This window comes from Sander lucioperca, chromosome 4 (assembly GCF_008315115.2).
Source record: "Sander lucioperca isolate FBNREF2018 chromosome 4, SLUC_FBN_1.2, whole genome shotgun sequence".
Classification (NCBI taxonomy): Eukaryota; Metazoa; Chordata; class Actinopteri; order Perciformes; family Percidae; genus Sander; species Sander lucioperca.
The window spans coordinates 9,171,223-9,191,079 of record NC_050176.1 but is presented as its reverse complement, the minus strand read 5'-3'; the positions used below and the strand labels follow the sequence as shown (position 1 = coordinate 9,191,079).

Sequence of the window (19,857 nt, the reverse complement as noted above, 5' to 3'; positions counted from 1 at the left end):
GGTATTGCAACAATGTTTACAAATATAGCCTACATTGTACACACACATTGTTAAAATCATACGCTGGACGCTTTATTAGTCTTTCTACATGGGTTTAGTTAATGATTGGGCTATAATAAGACCACGGTGGCTATGTAATCGCTGACAACCGGGACAGTGTCATAATGGTTGGTGTAAACCGGGACATTTTAGCGTCCCGACAGGCTTTTGCCGGGACTCGGGACATGCAATTCAAAATCGGGACTGTCCCGGTCAAATTGGGACTGTCCCGGTCAAACCGGGACGTCTGGTCACCCTATTTATATGTTAAACATATTTTGTTATAACAAAAATAATTCTAGCAATATTCAAAAACATGAGAGTGAACCAGAGAATAATAATGTTTCAGCACAAGTATTTTTACTTAGCCAGTGACTATTTTGATTTGTTACAATCTGGTATGATGTTGTACAACAGAAATATGTGAGATATATAAGTGAAGTATAAGGTGAAACAGAACAGAGACTATGAGCCTGTTTGTAAATGCAGGTCAGGTCTTTTGTGACTACTTAGATTCAACGACGAAGATCCACCGACCCAGTAGATCACCGCGAGCAACCCTGTGCAACTTCCAGGAAATCGGATCTCTGTTGCCATTGAAACTGCTGGATAAAATATCTGGCATGTGGTAGGATTGTGCCAGTCCCCCAGATTGGTACCAACAGCAGATATACATACACAATATTGCACTTTGAACTCTGACTCATGACTTTTGACTGATTTAACTTCCGTCAGACCGGAACTCAGGAACAACTACTCACTACTTTGATTTTGCTGAAAACTGTCTTCAAATGTGTTTCCTTTTTGGACCAACCACAAACAACAAAAGTTGAACAGGATCGTCTTCAATGGACACCATTTGGGTTGGCATCTGCTTGAGCTAACCACTGATGCCGACTCGAGGTAAGCCGAAAACAACGCACTGCAAATCAGCCTTCCAATGTCTTTAGTAATTGCTATTTTCTTTAACGCACACATACTTAATGTCAGAGAGTGATTGTGGCCTAATAAAGAGCTGATTCTCAGTTACTGAAAGCATATTACTCTGCAAACATGAACTCAAATCAAAACTAAAAGTCTAAATCTAGGTCCAATGTATAATATTTTCTCATTCTCATTTAGTATTTTCATGTCATACTGCACGGCAGCGGTTGCACACAGTCAGCACAATTGAAACAGTATATATTAATATAACTATGTGTGTAGGTTTTAAAGAAGCACCAGGCATAATGGCACTCTGCTACACCAGCCAGGCCGATCAGTGATGATTTACTAAATTCTTAAAATATACCAAAGGGATCTTCAGATGATCAGTTCAGCTTTCTTTGGACAGAGTACTCAATCACCATTTACGAGTCAGGACTGTTAAGTTTTGATTTGTCACTTCCAGCTGGCTCAGAACATTTCCCAACAGAGTCTATACCCAGCAGAGAAATTTAATTTGGGTAACTAGGGCAAATCTACTGGGTCTCCATTAGGGGGAATGAAATGCTGTGTCTGCTGATTCTTTCCTTGTAGAATATAGTATGGGGATGTTTTCACATAGCTCTTGCTTGCTGCAGCTTCAACCATATCATTATATCATATTTCATTTTCAGCATCTAAATATTTTATATTTGGGACCTACACATTCTTCAGAAGCCATCTGTTTTGAAAGTGATTGTTAGCTTGTCCCATCCATTTGCTCTGTCCGTCAATCATCATCTGTGTTGTCTCCACCTGACTGTGGTGTGTCCTCATGTCCTTTTTCATCTGTTGCAAAGCCTGTATGACTCTGTTTCCACTTGCAGCTCTATCAATCTGTACCAATCTGTTTGGAAAAATAAACACTAGCACACACAAGTGTACAGGTACACACACTTAAACACTTTCGTGCACAGTGTCTTTATTATTACTTCTGGAAACTTCAGCGTGACTCCTGACTCCCGACCACAGTTACCTTCAGAGCAGTTCATTTGAAGTACAGCAGGAATTGAGAGTGATAACATGGCACTGGGGACTACTGCCGCTGCTGCTTACACTGTATGCTACTAGATAGTAAACTAGAGAAAAAGGTTAGAGAGACAGAAGAAAATAAATAAGTCATAAAGCAAAATGGAAAAGGGGAGGAAAGAGAGTGAGCATTGATGTGACGCAAAAGTCCCAGTCACTTGGGATTAGCATTACCTTGTAACAAGTCTACAAGGTGCTTGGTCAGGGAGGCGAGTGTTTTAGGGAGCGGGATTTTAAAGCCATTTATTTTCACATTAAAAAAAACTCTACTTTTACCTTTAAAGCAATTTGTTAGTGGGGGTGCAAATACAGGGGACTCCGGCAAAACAAATGCAGGGTAATGCAGCAAGAAAGTTGACCCTTTTTCAACCGCAACCATTTGACCGCAACGTTATTCAGGCAAGGTGATGCAGCAGCCAAAAATACATACTAACCCACATTGCTAGTAGATTATACTGTTGTTGTAAATTGATGTAAAATTCAGTCTCAGAGTATTATAAACCACTGTTCATTGATTTGGAGTCTGATGAGCCTTAAAACTCATTGATCCACTAGTCAAACCGGGATTCCTGGATTGTTCATGTCTCACCACCGGTATCTAACATGCCAACTAACTAGTAACATACGTAACATGTAACACCCACTTCAATAGGTATAATACAGATTTAAATATTCTATTGGATGCTGGTAACTACACACTCACATTAAAACAGAGCAAACCATAACGTTACATCAAAAAAACAATGGGCCCAAAATATTGAAAATAAGAAACAAAAATGCATCCCAGGAGGATTTGACTCAGTCTCTATGGTGTTAACTTGAGAAATTTCAGTGTTAGAATCCCTTATTCTCCTTGCAGGATATGCAGAGGAGCAGTGAAGTGCAAGTCCATCCTACAGTGTCACTCAAGTAGAATCAATAAGGTTCAGTCCATCCAAAGAATCTCCAACTCTCTCTTAGTATCAGTCATCACAATGGATCCTGGCACGGTGGCTTGCCATCTTTGGATCGGGTCACGTGTTGAATCATACGTCAAACAAATATCTGACCTGTACAACACAGTCAGATTGACATTCTAAAAAACTTTCTTTTCTTTTCTTAATGTATCACACAAGATTATAACTAGTATATTTTCATGAATCATTTTACAGTGTATACAAACATCCATTAAACAAACCAAAACATTGATAAGGATTGTTTCTTATCAAAGGGATCAAAAGAAAACGGGCTCTTCTGAAGCCTCAAAATGGTGACTGCTTAGCGCATTGAATTTTAGTGTAGAGCTACGCTTGGTGCATGACCGACACACAGCATGTCAGTGTATACAGCTATGCTCTGTGCATGAACGCACACACACACACACACACACTACAATATTCATATAACAAATATTATTTACATACAATGATACACTAACTACATCTTGTAAAAGATTCAGCATTACAACTTCACATGTAAAGCTAGCATAATTAGCAATGCTAGAGGTTAGCATATCACAGATCAACTCACAGAGAAGAATCACAGTTAATCCAAGGGTTTAGCTCACAGTACAACGTTTGTTCATTGTTGGTTAGGTTCATGGTTCATGGGTGTTTTTGACAAAATTCTCCTGAAGAGAAGCATCTACTCTGTAGCCTGGAGAACAGACTTTTTTTCCCTTTCTTTCCCTCGTTTCAGTACCTCATAGCGCACACAAGGGGGCAGAGCTCCACCTCTGTTCACTTAACAGATTTTCCATATAATATTCAACTGCATCCTGATTTAATCAACATCAAATTCATTTCCTTCAGACACTCAGAAATAAACACTTTTTTATGCAACATTCTGAAAAAGTACACTCTCAGTAGCCCTATATGCTAACAGGGTTACCTACAGAATATGAGGATTAGAGATAACAATACCTCAAGTAATTCTTCAAGGAAAAAAAAAAACAATACCCAGTGTCTACCAAATATTTTTTAAGTAAAGACAATAATAACCTCTGCTCCAGTTGGAGGTTATGATTACTTTGTTTGTTTGTGTGTTAGAATGAGATTTCAAAATGTCAGAAATAAAGAAAGGAAGGGAAGGATAAGTCAAAGGCAAAAAAGAGAGAAACTCAAGATTGATGATAAACAAGGTTAACAACTAGATAAAACATTGTTCCCACAATAAATGGATTGTGTGATGATAAAAAAAAACGTGTTTGCACAATGGGGGTAGGCAGAGTGATACCTGAAATGTCAATACGACTGATATTAAATCTTGTATTAAGTATCTATCCTGAGATCATCCATTTAAAAAAGCAAAAAACACATCCATTTCACCTTTACATTCTGGGCATGTGTATAGAAACCAGCTTGTACTTCAGAGAATTTTAGTTACTTCAGATAATTTAGTAATTAATAACAGAGAACTGCAGAAAATGAATAATCATAACACATTGCCCCTCCCTACATGATGGTTCATTAGCCACTTTTAATTATTAAAATGATCTGTATCATATCAGTATCAGTTTAATCCTGGTATAACTTTGTATGTGATCAAAAACTATTATTTTGGGTCATCCCTACTGCACAATGCAGTCTCACACTCACGGAAGATGATAAAAATTTGTTAGCACAACATATGGATCTTGTTTCCACAAAGTAATGCATTGTCCCAAAAGTTTAAAAATAATGATCATTTAGGATTTCTGTGGCTGTATAAAGTATACCATGAAACACTGTAGCCATTTGGCAAATAAGATCTACAGCTAATGATAATTTGCTGAAATGCTTAAAAGTAGAATCTCAAAAGGCATGTTGTGTCTGATATCAAATTGAAATGTGTGCTTATCCTAGTGTGAAAACAAAGTTGGCATGAAGAAACATACTTTTGGTTGATGTTTTTGGTTTATATTAGATTTACCAGCAATACCTTTCATTTTCTATTTCAGGTACACAACTCTTTATCTTTTGAGTAGTGAGTAAGAGCTTGGCCTTTTAAAGTTGTATCCATGACACTGAATCCCTGACATTTTTTTTTTATTTTGGGGGTTAATTCAATTAATTCACAAGGTTGCTAAATAACATGAGTCATGCTAAAATAGAGATTACAAGAGTGCGGGTAAGGAAAAAAGAAGATGACGTTTGGAAACAAACAAAGGAGAGGGATGAAGTAAAGTGGTAAAATTAGATAGGAGTGAGGAGAAAGCAGGAGACAGTAAATCTGATGAATAAAAAAAAAAGAGAAAAATAGATGAGCGAGAAGCTCCACAGAGGGGGAAGAAACAGTCTCTCCTCACCTGCTGCAGCATCTGCGCCCTGTCAAAGCTGCTTGACTTGTGATATGCACACACACAGACACACACACACACACACACACACACACACACACACACACACACACACACACACACACACACAGTCTTTCAAAACTATATGTAAAAGTGAGGGAAACAATGGAGAGATTCACACACACCAACACACAATGCTGTGCTGTCATGTATGATAAATGTCTGTTTCTGCAGCCTCTGTGACCCATTTGAAGAGGATCCCTTCCACTGCATCTCCTGGCACTAACTCACCAAAACATATTACCACCTTTTCCTCCTCTTTCCCCCACTTCTCTCTCCCTCCTCCTATCATCCCTCTATTCTCCATGTATCTGCCGGATCTGATTCACTTAAAGTGAAACGCCTCCTTCCACTTTGCTTTTGGCAGTTTTCCTCCCTCCATCATCAGTTCTCCAAACATCAGTCAATGTGTATGTCTCCCCAGATCTTTTTTTTTTGCTTCAACCCTCCATCCTCATGTCTACCATTGCATTACTAATGAGTTATCTTGTAGGAATTATCACGATTCCATCTACTTACAGTTACATCTGAAAGTCTTACAGTAATGCACTGAAACCCTAGTACAATAATATTCATACAGTAAAAGCCAATTTAGTATATCTGTAAACTGTATTGCATTGTCACCTCCACATGCCCGGTTCTTTCTGCAGTCTCTTAATATATTCATCTTCATACCACATCCAGCCATCCTCAGCTGGTGACAACACACTGATATCTCTTTTACGTATATACACCTCCTCTGCTCTCTGTGAAGTGTTAGCTTACTTTCACTAATTTGTATCCATCCAGCACTGCGTCCGTCCACATCATCCCTCCTCCTTTCCTTCCTTGACTGAAATTCTTCCCTAAATCACATTTGCCATGTGCTTCTCCAACCATCTCACTCAGTCTGTAGACTGTACTATCCGGACTTTAAGCCAAACTATTTACCCCCTCTTGTTTTTTAGTCATGATGATAATTGCTTATATCACGACTGGCCACGGCTCTCTTGTGTGTGACTGGTCTTCACTTTGACTATAGCTTTCTAGGAAAGAATATTTTTTCTCATTTCTGCTTCATCCACCACAGCTAATTCGATGAAATATCTTCCTCAGAAAAAAAATAAATTTAGAGAATTTTAAGACTTTTACAGTCCTGGACGTTTAGCCACACAATTCTGTCTTGTTCACTGGCAATGCAGGTAGTAGGCCCTTATCTAGCGTGGCAGAAAGTAAGGTTGTAACACGTCTCACTTTCATCCAGGAGATAGGACTTTGCATCGCATCACAGACCTTTAATTAACTTTCACCTTTATATTTACTGTAACCATGATGTGTGCATGACCCTAATCAAGTGTTTAAGACACCGGGTGGAGATATTGTAGAAAGCGAGAATTGTAAGATGTGGAAAAAAAAAAGAATAATTGGAGAAAAAAATCTATAACCGGTTATTCCGTCACAGATGTGGACTCATTTTATCTCACATTGTTCAAGAGGCCTGGTACATCCTGGACAGGTTGCTAGGCACAAGCAACAGAATAAACTTAACCTTTCTCAAGGTCCTCCAATCATCATTTTGAGTTCATTCAGTGTAAATTATACCAGTTACCAGTTTTCTTTTTCCTTATATCTGCTAGAGCTATCAGTAATACGGTATCCCTGCATTCTGACTCTTTAGTCCCATTTTTCATCCATACTAACCCTCCCCTCTGTATTTTTTTAGCTGCATTCATTTATTTTTTCTCAGCTGGGAATGCTGGAGAACATTCACTGGACAATACCTTCCCTACCCTAACATACACACACTCTTACCTTACTGTGTATGCTTTGTAGAGCGCTTATTCTCTGATGGGTCTTTTATCATTCTACCTCTCCCTCTTTCCTGTATTATCATGTTCCTCTTTTGCTCTCCTAGGTTTGCCACAGCTAAACGAAATATCTACTATTCACCAGTTCCTCCCATCCTCTTGCTAGCTGCACTTTCCCTCTTTGCTTGCACTCTTACTTTACTCTTTGCTCCTGCCTTCTCACAACCTCCATATCTGGCTCTGCCTGTCGTTCTCTTGTCTCTCTGTTGAGCCTGCAGTGTAACTGAAGAATGATGCCTACATTTCTCTATTTTTTATTATTGTCCCTTCTTGAAAAACCAACCCATCATTGCCCCCGTCTTTGCCTTTTATCGGCTCTCAGAGCATCTTGGAACTTCTATCCCTCCCTCTGTTTTTGCAATCCTTTTCCTGCTCTCTTCTCCATATTACTATTAATAACTAACTATTAATTTGAAAAATAATCAAAATGCCAAAGAGGTGAGGCATACCCACACATGCATTGCACACACTCACAAACAGAAGCACAGTGTTGAGAACACCTCAGGCAAGTTATTGTAATGATTGGGGGCCAAATAGTTTGACAATGCTGCCATCTGCTGGAAATGTATTGAAACATCAAGCCTGTTAAAAGGCCTTTTCACAGAACACATTTCGACATGTCACAGTAGGAAAAGCACAGGTGTAAATAATAACATGAACTATGGGGAACCTGGGTAGCTCACATGGTTGAGCGTGTTCCCCATTTACAAATACTCAGTCCTTGCCCCAGTGGCTGTGGGTTCAATTCCAACCTGCGGCCCTTTGCTGCATGTTGTTTCACCTTTCCTGTCTTAAGCTGGTCTGTCAATAAAGGCCTAAAAATGCCCCAAAACACAAAATAACAATAATAATAACATGAATGATGGCTGAATTGATGTAGTTGTAGCATTATTTCAGGGTCCTGGTGTTGTGGTATCGCGCATGTTGGCTCACTGTCATATTGCCTTTCTTTCTGTGACACTTGAATACAACATAATCATTGTTAAAGTTGTAATTAGTAACCCCTGTGCTTGTCCTTCTATGACAGGAAAGCTTTAGACAGGAATTTACAGTTTTTTTCGATTGCTAAACGACAGTGGGCACAACTGGACCTACATGTGCAAAACTCTAACTACAGTCTGCACCGCAGCAGTTCATGTGGACCAAACTCTAGTTCGTTTTTCATTGCTTGAACACAGTTTTCAAAACTCTACACACTTATCCCATGACTTTAACTACAACGTGCACAACACTGCATTTACAACACTTTGTTCAAATGCTAACACACTGCTGTCAAAACTGTTAACCACACATTCAAAACAGAATAGATTATCATCAAACACTGCTGATTTGCAATTTTAGCTGAAAGCCTAAGCAGGTGTCTTGTTTTAGACTAGTTAGTGAACATATACGGTATTTATATAGCGAAAGCTCAGAAAACCTTTTTTGTGTACAAACACCAAATAAGAATGAAACAGGTAAACAGGTAAAAGAGCCAAATATGACCAGGTAAGATGTCTGATGTTATATACACAGCTATAAAAAAAGTTGAAAACACTTCCTTTATTTAGAGATGATGCAGACATCCAATGTGATGAAGAAAACTTGCCGCATGATGCTGGAGAGAGGCAGGATTAGTCACACTATTCTTTGTTACTGTTATGTACCTTTAGTTTTTTTCCAAGTAATTCCAAAGCAAATTGCTGATTTTCATTCCTTCTTGTTTACCTTACGTAAAAATTGGTATATTATAAAATCTATATCTTTTCTTTAAAGAAACTATTGAGTAGTGTGAAGTCATTCAAATTGTTCAAAGATGAAACGTTTGTAATTTCTGTATTGGTGTTTGATGCTAGTGTTTTTACTCTCTGTGTGTTCTCAGTGACTGTGTGTGTTATCTCAGTGAGGATTGTTCATAGTGTTTGGCTGCACTGAGCCTGTTTTGAGACGTGTGTGAAGAGTTGTGTATGCTGTGAATGAGTTTTGCAGGTGATGTGAACTGTTTAGCTCAGGTGACTGTTGGTAATGCAGACTGTAGTTAGAGTTTTGCACAGGTGGTTTCAGTTGTGACCACTGTCGTTTAGCAATCGAAATAAACTGTAATTCATTGGAATCGAACCCACTGCCGCTGCGGCAAGAACCGAGCCCCTGTACATGAAACTTTGCTAGCGATATGCATAGGCTATGCATATCTTACATAAGCTTACAGAAACTTTCTTGGTTGGCTGTGCCTTCAGAAATAGTATGCTCATTACTGTAATAGCTCCTGGCAGCTTTATCCTATTTCTTTACTTTGAACGATTCATAGAAGAATAACATGTTGCATGTCATGCCCCACTCCCTCTCCACTTGTTCATGTATGTCTTCACTGCTAACTGTCTAATAGAGGCAAAAGGGTAACCAAAATAAGCTATATTACTGTAATGGGCACATCCGGTATACCCCATTGGTTTAACATGTGCTGCTGTGCTTCAGAGTCAACACATCCCCATTTGTGACATATCATTATTACTGTAATCATACTTTAATTTCAAGACGCAGATATCATAGGGAAAACACATGAATTATGCGAACAGAATATTTTGCAGATACATTCAGTATGAACACTTTGAATTGGCGGTGATCATTTTTCAGAAGACAAAAGGCAGGCACTTTACGTACAAGCACATTTCACACGTAGGTTTTGTTGCTTGTGGCCTCTAACAGGAAATTAAAGGTTAACAAGACAAATGACACGTACAGTGTGGTAGCTACAGAGTTTGATTCTCACACTCAGGTTCAACAATTGCTGTAATATAAACCTTTATAATGGAGCACTTTATGGGGCTCAAAGGTGCCCAACCATTTGACAATAACTTGATAAATATTCAGTTGGCTGACTGAACTTTTGTGGTCGTTTACATGTATCAAGAGATGTATTTACATATCAGCTCAGAACCTTTTATAATAAGAGGTTGCATCTCTTATCACAAACTGGAAGGATAGTGATGTCACTGGTCAAATTCATGTAGGCTATCATCCAAAAGGATAAAAATGTCTTCCTTTTACCTTAGTACCTACCTCAGTTTACTATAGTCCTACATGTTTAGACAGTCACAGAGACATTGCAATTACTGTAAAATGGATTACAGCATGTTTGTCTGGCTCTGAGTGGATTGGCTTGACTTATTTTTTGTGTAAATGGCCTGCAGTGGCTCAGTGGCAGTAATCATAGATAGTTTAGAAATCATAGATGGAGAGTCAGTTTATTTTTTTATGTATAACATTGGTTAGTGAGTCAACTTGAGTGTGTGTGTGTGTGTGTGTGTGTGTGTGTGTGTGTGTGTGTGTGTGTGTGTGTGTGTGTGTGTGTGTGTGTGTGTGGGTGGGTGGGTGGGTGGGCGGGCGTGCGGGCGTGCGTGCGTGCGTGTGTTTGTGGTTGTGGTATTTTGTGACCTGTCTGTCACCAGGTTGGTTATATATATAAGTCATGGAAATTCACTGACAACTCATTGTCTGGTCAAAACTTTAGATCTGAGTGGTGCTTAAACATTCTTCTCTAAAAAGACTGGTGAGTTGTTATTTAAAAATCACACTTTTTGAGTGTAAAAAATATATGAGACTTCATTTAGAATTCATCATGCAAATGTTTCCAATTATCATTGCTGATGTCTTTAGTGTAAGTTTTATGTGTGTGTAAATTTAGAAGCTGTTTGCCTACCTGCAGTGATGAAGGGTAACATGCTGTTCTTTGCTCCACTGTGTTGGCTCTTTTACTGGATGCTGCCTGTTGAGTCCAAGAAGGTGAGTGGTAAATTCCACCCAGTTATATCTAAACCATGTCAAAATCTCTGGAAATTCTCAAAACTTGACAAATGTTAACACAGTGTTTACACAAATACGTTGAACATGTCGCTCACACATGATGCTGGGTTGAAAATGTGAAATCAGAAAAAGGTTCAACACTAAATTTTCCTAATTTAGCAATCAAGTACATAAGCAATACAGGAACTAATATAGGATCATTATTGTAGCAAAACTATTTCCAAATGTGTGTGGAGAGTTGTGCAACTGTATCTCAATCTGTGTGTGCGTAATCAGATTTGTAAATGTGTAAAAGTATCTCTAAATGCATACTGAGATTTGTGAATGTGTACAGAAATCTGCAAATGTGTCAAATAATTGGTGTGTACAAAATCAGATTTTTAAATGTGTAAATCTGTTGATCAGATTTGCAAGGGTATTGAGATTTGTAAATGTTTAGACAAATCTGTAAATGCGTACATAGATCTGTGCATGCTAAGGGAAATCTGTCAATTTACAAATAGTTTTGCTACAACAATGGCCCCATAAACTAATCTAGCAAGCTCCATAGCCCCCAAGCAGTATCTTCAGTATTTATGAGTAGCATTATGGTACATATACGGTATATAGGTAGTGTCGAGGACAGTGGGTATATACAGGAGCTAGTGTCACCAGTATGTGAGTCTAGTCTAGTATATGGGTTTTCAGTATTACCGAATGTCTCTGCAGTGAACGCATCAGTCATCATAAAGTTAGCTACATTTTGTCACATTGCTCACGTGAGTTTGTTATTATGCATGGTATTTATGTTGTATGTAAATGTATCTATGTTCTGGAGGCACACACAATGTACATTTTGTGGAAACAAATTTCCAATTTTTGGACAATAAAAATCTTTCTATCTATCTAATTCTTCCATAAACCAATATTTCTGTGATACAAACTGCGTCCAATTCATGACCTTTCCTCTCATAATTTTCTTGCCTCCCCTCTAGATCACTTTTATCATCGATCTACCAGAGGCAAAGTCGGGCATTCCAATGAGCATGGTTCAAGATGCTGTTGATGATATGTACTTGGGCTGCCACAACAAAATGATGAAAAGGATCAACAGCATATACTTTAAAAAAGAGAACAAGATGAGCCCATTTAACGATGTCTGGAAAAAAGCACAAGGTTGTGCCAACGAGAAACTACAACGTAAAGATAAAGGCGATGAGGCTCTAACTAAAGATCACATGCAAGCGATCTGTGTTTATACATCTTATTATAAAAAGTTTTACGGAATTTTCAATGATGCTGTCCGCACCAACAGAACAATATATGGCATCTCGTTCCCATATCACTCTTTACATTTCTGGCTGACATCTGCTGTACAGATCCTCAGTAACAATATAAACTGTCACACTACTTACCGCAGAACCAATTCAGAGTTTAGTGGTGATGTCAACCAAATAATTCGGTTTGGTTTCTTTGCCTCCAGCTCTCACAAGACAACATTGACCCACTTTGGTAAGAAAACCTGCTTTAAAATTAAGACCTGTTCAGGTGCTTTCCTGAAACATTATTCATCTCTTGGAGACCATGAGCAAGAGATACTTATCCCCCCCTATGAGAAGTTCAAGATAACTGGTAAAAAGAGAGGATCATTTGTCGAAGGTCTGAGTGATTGTGAGAATGTCTATATCTTGGTGAGCGCAGGAGTTGACAGCAATCTAAACTGCAAAGCTGCCTACTTATGAAAGACCTGTTGTTCTATGTACTTCAACTGGTGGAGCAGAGTGAAAACTAAGATGAAAATGTATTGTTGTTCAGCATATGTGCAAATAATCCATCTAAAATCCAAGCTCATTATAATATTGTAATAATAATAATAATAAAAATATGAAATAAAATGTCGGTTCTCTTTCTGTGTGCCGATCTGACAGCAACATTCTGCTTTATGATGATGAATCATGCACAAGTTGAAGGAGCTGGTGGGATTACATTTCACTGGAATTGTACCTTGTACGATTTCACGTAACAAACAAAAAACTGATTGACGGAATATATCCCTATATTCTCCTCAACGTCTAAATTACAGCTTGGGGTTCTCTAATTACTTTATGTTTACATACTTCCCTTAACAAATTATACTGTACAGCAAGCAACACAAGCAAGTTTAAACAAGTTTTAAAAGCATTTGTAACATGTTTCATCTACCAATATTTCTATGTGCAACAGATATTGTCGACAAACATTGTCTGAATGAAATCAATAAATTGTAAAACACCAACCTTTTGTTTTCCTTGGTGAATAGCAGTACATTAACTACCAACAAGTCGATAGAGGTAAATACAATTTACTGTTTAATAGGCCTTTTCTGCACAATTCTGGATATGTGTTTATTGTGTTTAATCAGAATTAGGGGTAACCTTTGAAAATGTCGGTACACATATTTCTAATTACCAAGGGATGAGTAAGGAATGCTTTTGATTTGCAGCCATATGTAGCATGCCCAGTACTTTTTGTGCGATCACAGGTTGAGGTTGTTGTTGGTCATCAGAGAAGTCTTGTTTTCCCATTGAATTAGTTCAGCAATTAAAGATATACTTGCATTTTTATTGTGTGTTTTCAGATGCAGAGTAGTGCAACATGTGGCTTCTCACAGGAAATGTGACTTTATTGTGTGTGACAAAAGAGAAGTATAATGTGAAGCAGCTGTGTTTCACTTTCAAACATTTAAACTGAAACCTACTACACTACCATATAATACGGGGCATGTTGCACAGTTGTAACTGAAGTTACACTTACTACTAATCCAGTGTGCGTGTGCGTGTGCGTGTGTGTGTGTGTGTGTGTGTGTGTGTGTGTGTGTGTGTGTGTGTGTGTGTGTGTGTGTGTGTGTGCACTCACTGTTTAAACACATTGTGTTAAGTGGTGGCCACTCACAGGAAATGAGGTTGTTTTTACGTTTTTACAAGTAAATGACACCTCTGCAGCAGCTTCAGAGAAATTACACATTCCCACCTAAACACTGACCACTAATTCGTTACCAATAAGCAAATTCTATTTTAGCAAAGTTTATTTATATAGCACCTTTTACACAAGAACTCATTGGGAGGAAAGGTTCACAGTTTGTATTTTAGTTGATTATAGTTAGTTTTCTGCACATACTTTCACTCTTACAGGAAATGATAATGCCTAAACTATGTGGCAGGACAGATTGCCTATGATCACAGCTGTAACTTGAAAGTATAGTATATGTGTGGCTGATTGAAGTAAACCATATACTGTGCTATCTTAAATCCTTAGTAGTGGAACATATTTTATGAGCTCATTGTAGGTTTTTGTAAAACCTCATTCTACATATTATCTACAGTCATGTAATTGTGGAAAAAGGACAAAACTCACCCTTGTTAAAGTAGTGGGGTAAAATGTCTTACTAAAGCAAAGGTAAGTGCAGTGGCAGTATATTACAAAAAAAGTGCAATACTAAAAGTATATTGTGACTTCCAATCTTTACCAATGCAACTAAAACAACATACATAAGAAAGATAATACAATAAAATGTAAAGTACATTCTTTTGTACATTTTGACCAACTATTTCTTATCTCTTTGGTTCGCACATGTTCATTTAACAAATGAAACTTCAGGAGAGTTGACAGAGAAATTTCAGTCACAGATTGGTTTACACCACCAATCATACTTCTAATAGCTTTAAAGTGAGTGAATCCACAAATTTGACGTCCATTTTTTTCTAATGTAGGAGATACAAAAAAAATACTGACTTGTGTGTCCCGTACCATATTTTATGACCGCAAAGGGGGATGCAGAAGGAAAAACATCAGTCATCAGTGTGGTTAGAGTGTAAAAGAGAGCGAAAGAGGCTATGAATGTGTGAAGCCTTTGCTACCCTTTTACATCAGGAATGCACCGAATCCAGGATTTGGCTTCGGATTCGGCCGAATATTGGGCTTTTTGACAGGGTTCAGTTTCTGCCGAACCTTTGAATTTTTTTCCACCGAACCGAACCCTACGCTTTCACTACACTACATGCTGTGGACGTTGTTTACTTCATTAATGTGTTTACTGTGTTAATGGACTGAGGATGGGAGTAGGATTCAGTGTTCGGTTTCAGATTCGGCAGAATCTTAACCAGTGGATTTGGTATTCGGCGGAACCCCAAAAATCTGGATTTGGTGCATCCCTATTTTACATAGATTAGTCCTTTTTAAAAATGCTAATAACCTGTAATACATTATACAATACATTTAGTCTGGTGTTTCTTTTCTTTTATAAGACAAAAACACTTACAAAACATGACTACATTAATTCATTCATTAATACATTTCTCAATGAACGTTATAGGCTTTTATTCATACCTCCAGAGAGGTCTGAGCAGAAGGTTGCTAGATGTGGTCCTTGAAGCCGCATTGTAAACGTTGGGACTATTTAATAGCATTTTGCTCTTACACTCTGTTCCCTTGTCATTCTTGTATTTTAGCTTTAATTGAGACCTTGACATAAATAATCATGTTCAAATACCAAATGAAGGACCAGTGACATTGTTTAGTTTTCAGTTTTTATTAATCATGAATCAAACCATGGCGGCTCAGTTTGTTAAGATTAATACCATTTAATTTCCCATTGTGTAAGTTTTTATGTGAGATTGGGACCTTTGAGTCCAGATTTGACTTAATCCAATACAACACAATTACCCTAAAGACAATACCTCTCTGATACAGTCTTAAAGCGCACTGACAATTATAGTAGACATCCATAAAATAATAATAATAATTGATCACATCCTTTGGCATGTCCCATATATCACATCCAACTATATGAAAAGGGGTTAAATATGGCTCATCATATAACATCTTCCCTTTTGCCACATGCACCTGGAATTCAGTATTAGTATTTGGTATTTACATAACGTACTGAAATGACTGTTTTTATTATTATGTTAAAACATATTGAAAAGTATGGATGTCTGATTTTACACTGGCGGACACTGCTTAGTGGCATTTAATGTCATTTGGCTTACTTTTTACTTTTGGTTATCAGGCCATTTGTTTGGTTCTGACTAAACAATTCCTTGACTCAGGTGAATGCATGCAACCTTGTGATTAAGTGTCAATGGAGACATAGCACACAAACACGCATGTTACAATAATTCACACACTAATTTACAAGAACACTAATGCTTTAAAACATCCACGCACTCCACCCACACACTTAGGAAGGAAGCGTAAATGTGCAAGTTATGTATGTATGTGTGGGGACTTGTGACCTCTGTCCACGAATGCAAGGTGTATATATAATAGTTGACCATGAGTTCTGAACACATGCAGAGGACCGGTTGTCTCATCAAAACCTTTGACCTGAGAGCTTCACTCAGTGTGCAACATCTTCTCATCTTGAGGGCTGGTGAGTTGAGCTTTCAAATAAACTTTTTAGTATAATTCTTTTTCTGAAACTGTTTTAGCATTCACTGTTTTAATATAGCTGTGCTACTAGTACACAGTGTGATGAAGTTCATTGTCATTGACTTGTTTTGTGTGCGTAGATTCAACAGTTTTCCTGGCTGCAGTGATGAAGGGTAACATGCTGGTCTTTGCTTCACTGTGTTTGCTCCTTTGCTGGATGCTGCCTGTAGACTCCATGACGGTGAGTTGTGAAAATTGGTGGAGTGGACATTCCCAAAATTACACATATGTTAACAGTAAAGGATGTTTACACAATTATTTTGAACTTTACTCACAGGATTTGGGGGCAAAAACACCACATCAAAAAAGTAAAAAAAAGTCTTTAATTTAGAGATCAAGTGCCAAAGTGTAAATACAATCTCGCTTGAGATACTAGGATAGTGGGATGCCTGTGAAAGTAACAATTCAGTTTATTCACTCGATTAATTCTCTGTTTCCCTTTTAGATCCGTTTCCATTTCGCTCACCGAGATGCCAACGACGGCATCCCATTGAGCATGGTTGAAGGTTCAGTTGATGACATGTATCTTGGCTGCAATGAAGCAATGATGGAAAAAGTCAAGAACGATTACTTTGAAGAAAAACAGCGCATGGGCCCATTTAAAAATGCCTGGAATAATGCAAAAAATTGTACTGAAACTAAATATAAACAAAACAAGAATAAGGCTCTCACTGAAAATCATATACAAGCAATCTGTGTTTATACATCTAACGATGTGTACATGGAATTCAATAATGCAGTCCGGACAAAAGGCAGCGACTATAGCTCCTCATTCGAATTCCACTCTTTACATTACCTGCTGACATCTGCTATACAAATCTTGAATAGCAATAACTACTGTCGCCGTACTTACAGACGAACCATGGCTAGGTTTACTGGGCAAGTCAACCAACTAATGCGGTTTGGCTCATTTACATCCAGCTCTTACAGCACTAACTTGAAAAACTTTGGTAACAAGAGCTGCTTTGAAATTAAGACCTGCTCAGGCGCTTTGTTGGAAAGTTATTCAGTATTTCCAGATGAGAAAGAGGTGCTCATCCCTCCCTATGAGATGTTCAATATAACTGCAATTAAAGGTCGGGGTAAACCTCAAGGTCTGAATGATTGTGAAGTTGTCTTTGTCTTGGAGAGTGTAGGGGTTAAGAGCAATCTGAACTGCAAAGTTGTGCATACATGAGAGTGGTTCTTCTTTGAATAATGGGAAAACATTATTCTATCTTTAGACCTTCTAACTCTTTTATCACAACTAAACTATCTAGATTATATATACAGCAAAGCTTATAATCTTCAATACCTAACTTTATGCTTAGGGTTTGTTTGATCATTGTGGGCCTTATTGTATGCTTTACTTCTCTTGCAACACATTATCTAACTAATTTGAACATTTTTAAGAGATGTTTTTGAGACCAGAGTGGTTGGAACTTGTTGGATGTGTTGCAAAAATGTCTGCTTTTGCAAGAATATTACTCAAATAAACTGCTTAATGCAATAATTTTGCTTGTTTGGACTAATTTCCATGTGTATTTTTTTATTCAACTTCCTACACTAAAGTTCAAAAACAAAAACAGCTGTTTTTAAAAGGTTTCTGTTCCAGTCACAGAAAACAATAATTGTTCTATTTCTGAATGTTGGAAGGCACCTTTGACAGAGCTGGGCTGAGTAACAGAAAGTAATGTAACTATTTTTTGCTGTTCAGTAAATAAAATGTGATTTAAAGTAAGTTGTCAAACACTGGCTACTGATAGGCAACTGGAATGAATGGTGGGACAAATATAATGTGCCAATGAAATATATGTGAATGTCAAAGAAGAAGAGTATGAGAAAGAATAATTTTCACTTATGCAAAGTCAGGTCTCCTGTCGAGGAAATGTAGACAATTGTCCAACCATCACAATGTGAAGTTCCAGAATATTCACTGTGGTGGATTACACATTTCTATTTTCTGATATTTATCATTTATAGTGTCATTGAATGGGTTGCAAAACCACCATTATGGTCTGTCAACAATGACCTAGATGCTATGCCATGTTTGTTTAAACCAAAATACATCATCGCCAGCTAGAGCATGCCAGTGAGCATGGTTGAAGATACTGTTGATGATTGACTATGAGAGTAGTCGTGTGACAATACTTATAAGAAGAAAATATAGGGAAACATTTTCAAATGTCTAGAACAAAGCAAGACTGTTGTGCAAAAAATAAACAAAACAAAGAAAGAACAAGGTTCTCTGAGCAAAGTATGCATTTCCTGCATGCAATACTCCACCTTTACGGTTGCTGCATGCACCTCTGTATATTTTAGTCTCCACTTACCACAAGAGCAGCCAACCCTTTTTAATCAACTTGATTGCACACATCTACTATACAAGTTTTGCATGCCAGCAAATTACTCATGGACATTATTTGGTTACTGATCATCAGGTGAAAGCAGATGTTTTGTGGATGATGTGATTAAAGCTGAAGCTCCAAGTGTATATTTAGGAATAAACTGTAAAGATGTATGGTATCGACAAACAACGAAAAGAGAAAATGTCTTTATTCTCCTACTAGATTACATGTAGATTAAGTGACATACCTGACACTTCCCCCTGACAACTACATTTAAAGGACTCTACTGACTTATTTTACTCATTGAGAAATATTTTAGTTTAGTCAGAATGTTGAAAATATATTCCTCTATGCGACATTTCACTATAGTTTTTTTTTTCCTTGTACTACTTTCCAGGAAACATGCAAAACGCACAGCAGGAGAAATTAACCTTACAGATGATGGTGTGGTCTCTGTGTGGGTTCTTCTATCATCCAACCTACAATTCTTCCTTATATCCTGATCTCTCTGCCTACGAATGGCCTGGTGCTGTGACTCATGATATCATCCCCTGTCTTCTGGACCGACAGAATGGAAGTGTCTGAGTTCCACTTGGTCCTAGCAGAGCTACTTTTTGGATTCATGGGGCCATCTTTTCCTGACCATAACTCTTTCTGCGGCTGATCAGTTCTCAGGGCTCTAAAACAGCCCTTGCCAGGGGAAGGAGAGAGGGAGGGATCCAACTTGATCAAACAAAGGGCTTTTAATATAGCCTAGTCCTGATCTTCCAGGTGACTATGTTTGTCGGCTATGTACCCCTGGTCACTATGCTCTTCCCGGTTGATATAGATTGGGGCACACTTTGTATCTTGCAGCCTTTGGCCTACTGTGTGATGATTTGGGTTGTGGCTATCCATCCTCTCCTCTACCTCCGCTGGGCTGAGAAAGAAAAATAATTTAAGTGTAAATTGTTTTCAGTTTGTTGTGGAGCTCATAGAGGCTGTGAATGCAACCCTCATCCCTCCTGAGACAGAAGAAAGACAACAGTGATTATTGTCAGATGTGTCTTCAGCTTCAAAATTAACCTTTTTTCTGAGAATGTTGAGGACTTCTCTTGTTCCAGAC

At 38.0% G+C, this 19,857-nt stretch overlaps 2 protein-coding genes across 3 annotated transcripts; both read left to right on the top strand.

The window, feature by feature from the left end:
- Positions 1-10,628: 10,628 nt before the first annotated feature.
- LOC116042547 (ecto-ADP-ribosyltransferase 5-like) lies at positions 10,629-13,490 on the top strand. 2 transcript variants are annotated; one of them, XM_031288749.1, is made up of 5 exons: positions 10,629-10,723; positions 10,859-10,956; positions 11,952-12,708; positions 12,739-13,147; positions 13,180-13,490. In XM_031288749.1, exons 2-3 carry the CDS (start codon positions 10,882-10,884, stop codon positions 12,696-12,698), a joined length of 822 nt encoding a protein of 273 aa, XP_031144609.1. In that variant the 5' UTR covers positions 10,629-10,723; positions 10,859-10,881; the 3' UTR covers positions 12,699-12,708; positions 12,739-13,147; positions 13,180-13,490. The 2 variants fall into 2 exon arrangements, with proteins under 2 accessions (XP_031144609.1, XP_031144608.1); XM_031288748.1 differs by having other exon boundaries at positions 11,952-13,147.
- Positions 13,491-16,531: 3,041 nt separating this feature from the next.
- Positions 16,532-18,035, top strand: LOC116042975 (ecto-ADP-ribosyltransferase 5-like). The gene is made up of 2 exons (XM_031289458.2): positions 16,532-16,606; positions 16,871-18,035. The coding sequence occupies exons 1-2, from the start codon at positions 16,532-16,534 to the stop codon at positions 17,600-17,602; spliced, it is 807 nt and encodes a 268-aa protein (XP_031145318.1). The 3' UTR covers positions 17,603-18,035.
- Positions 18,036-19,857: the final 1,822 nt, after the last annotated feature.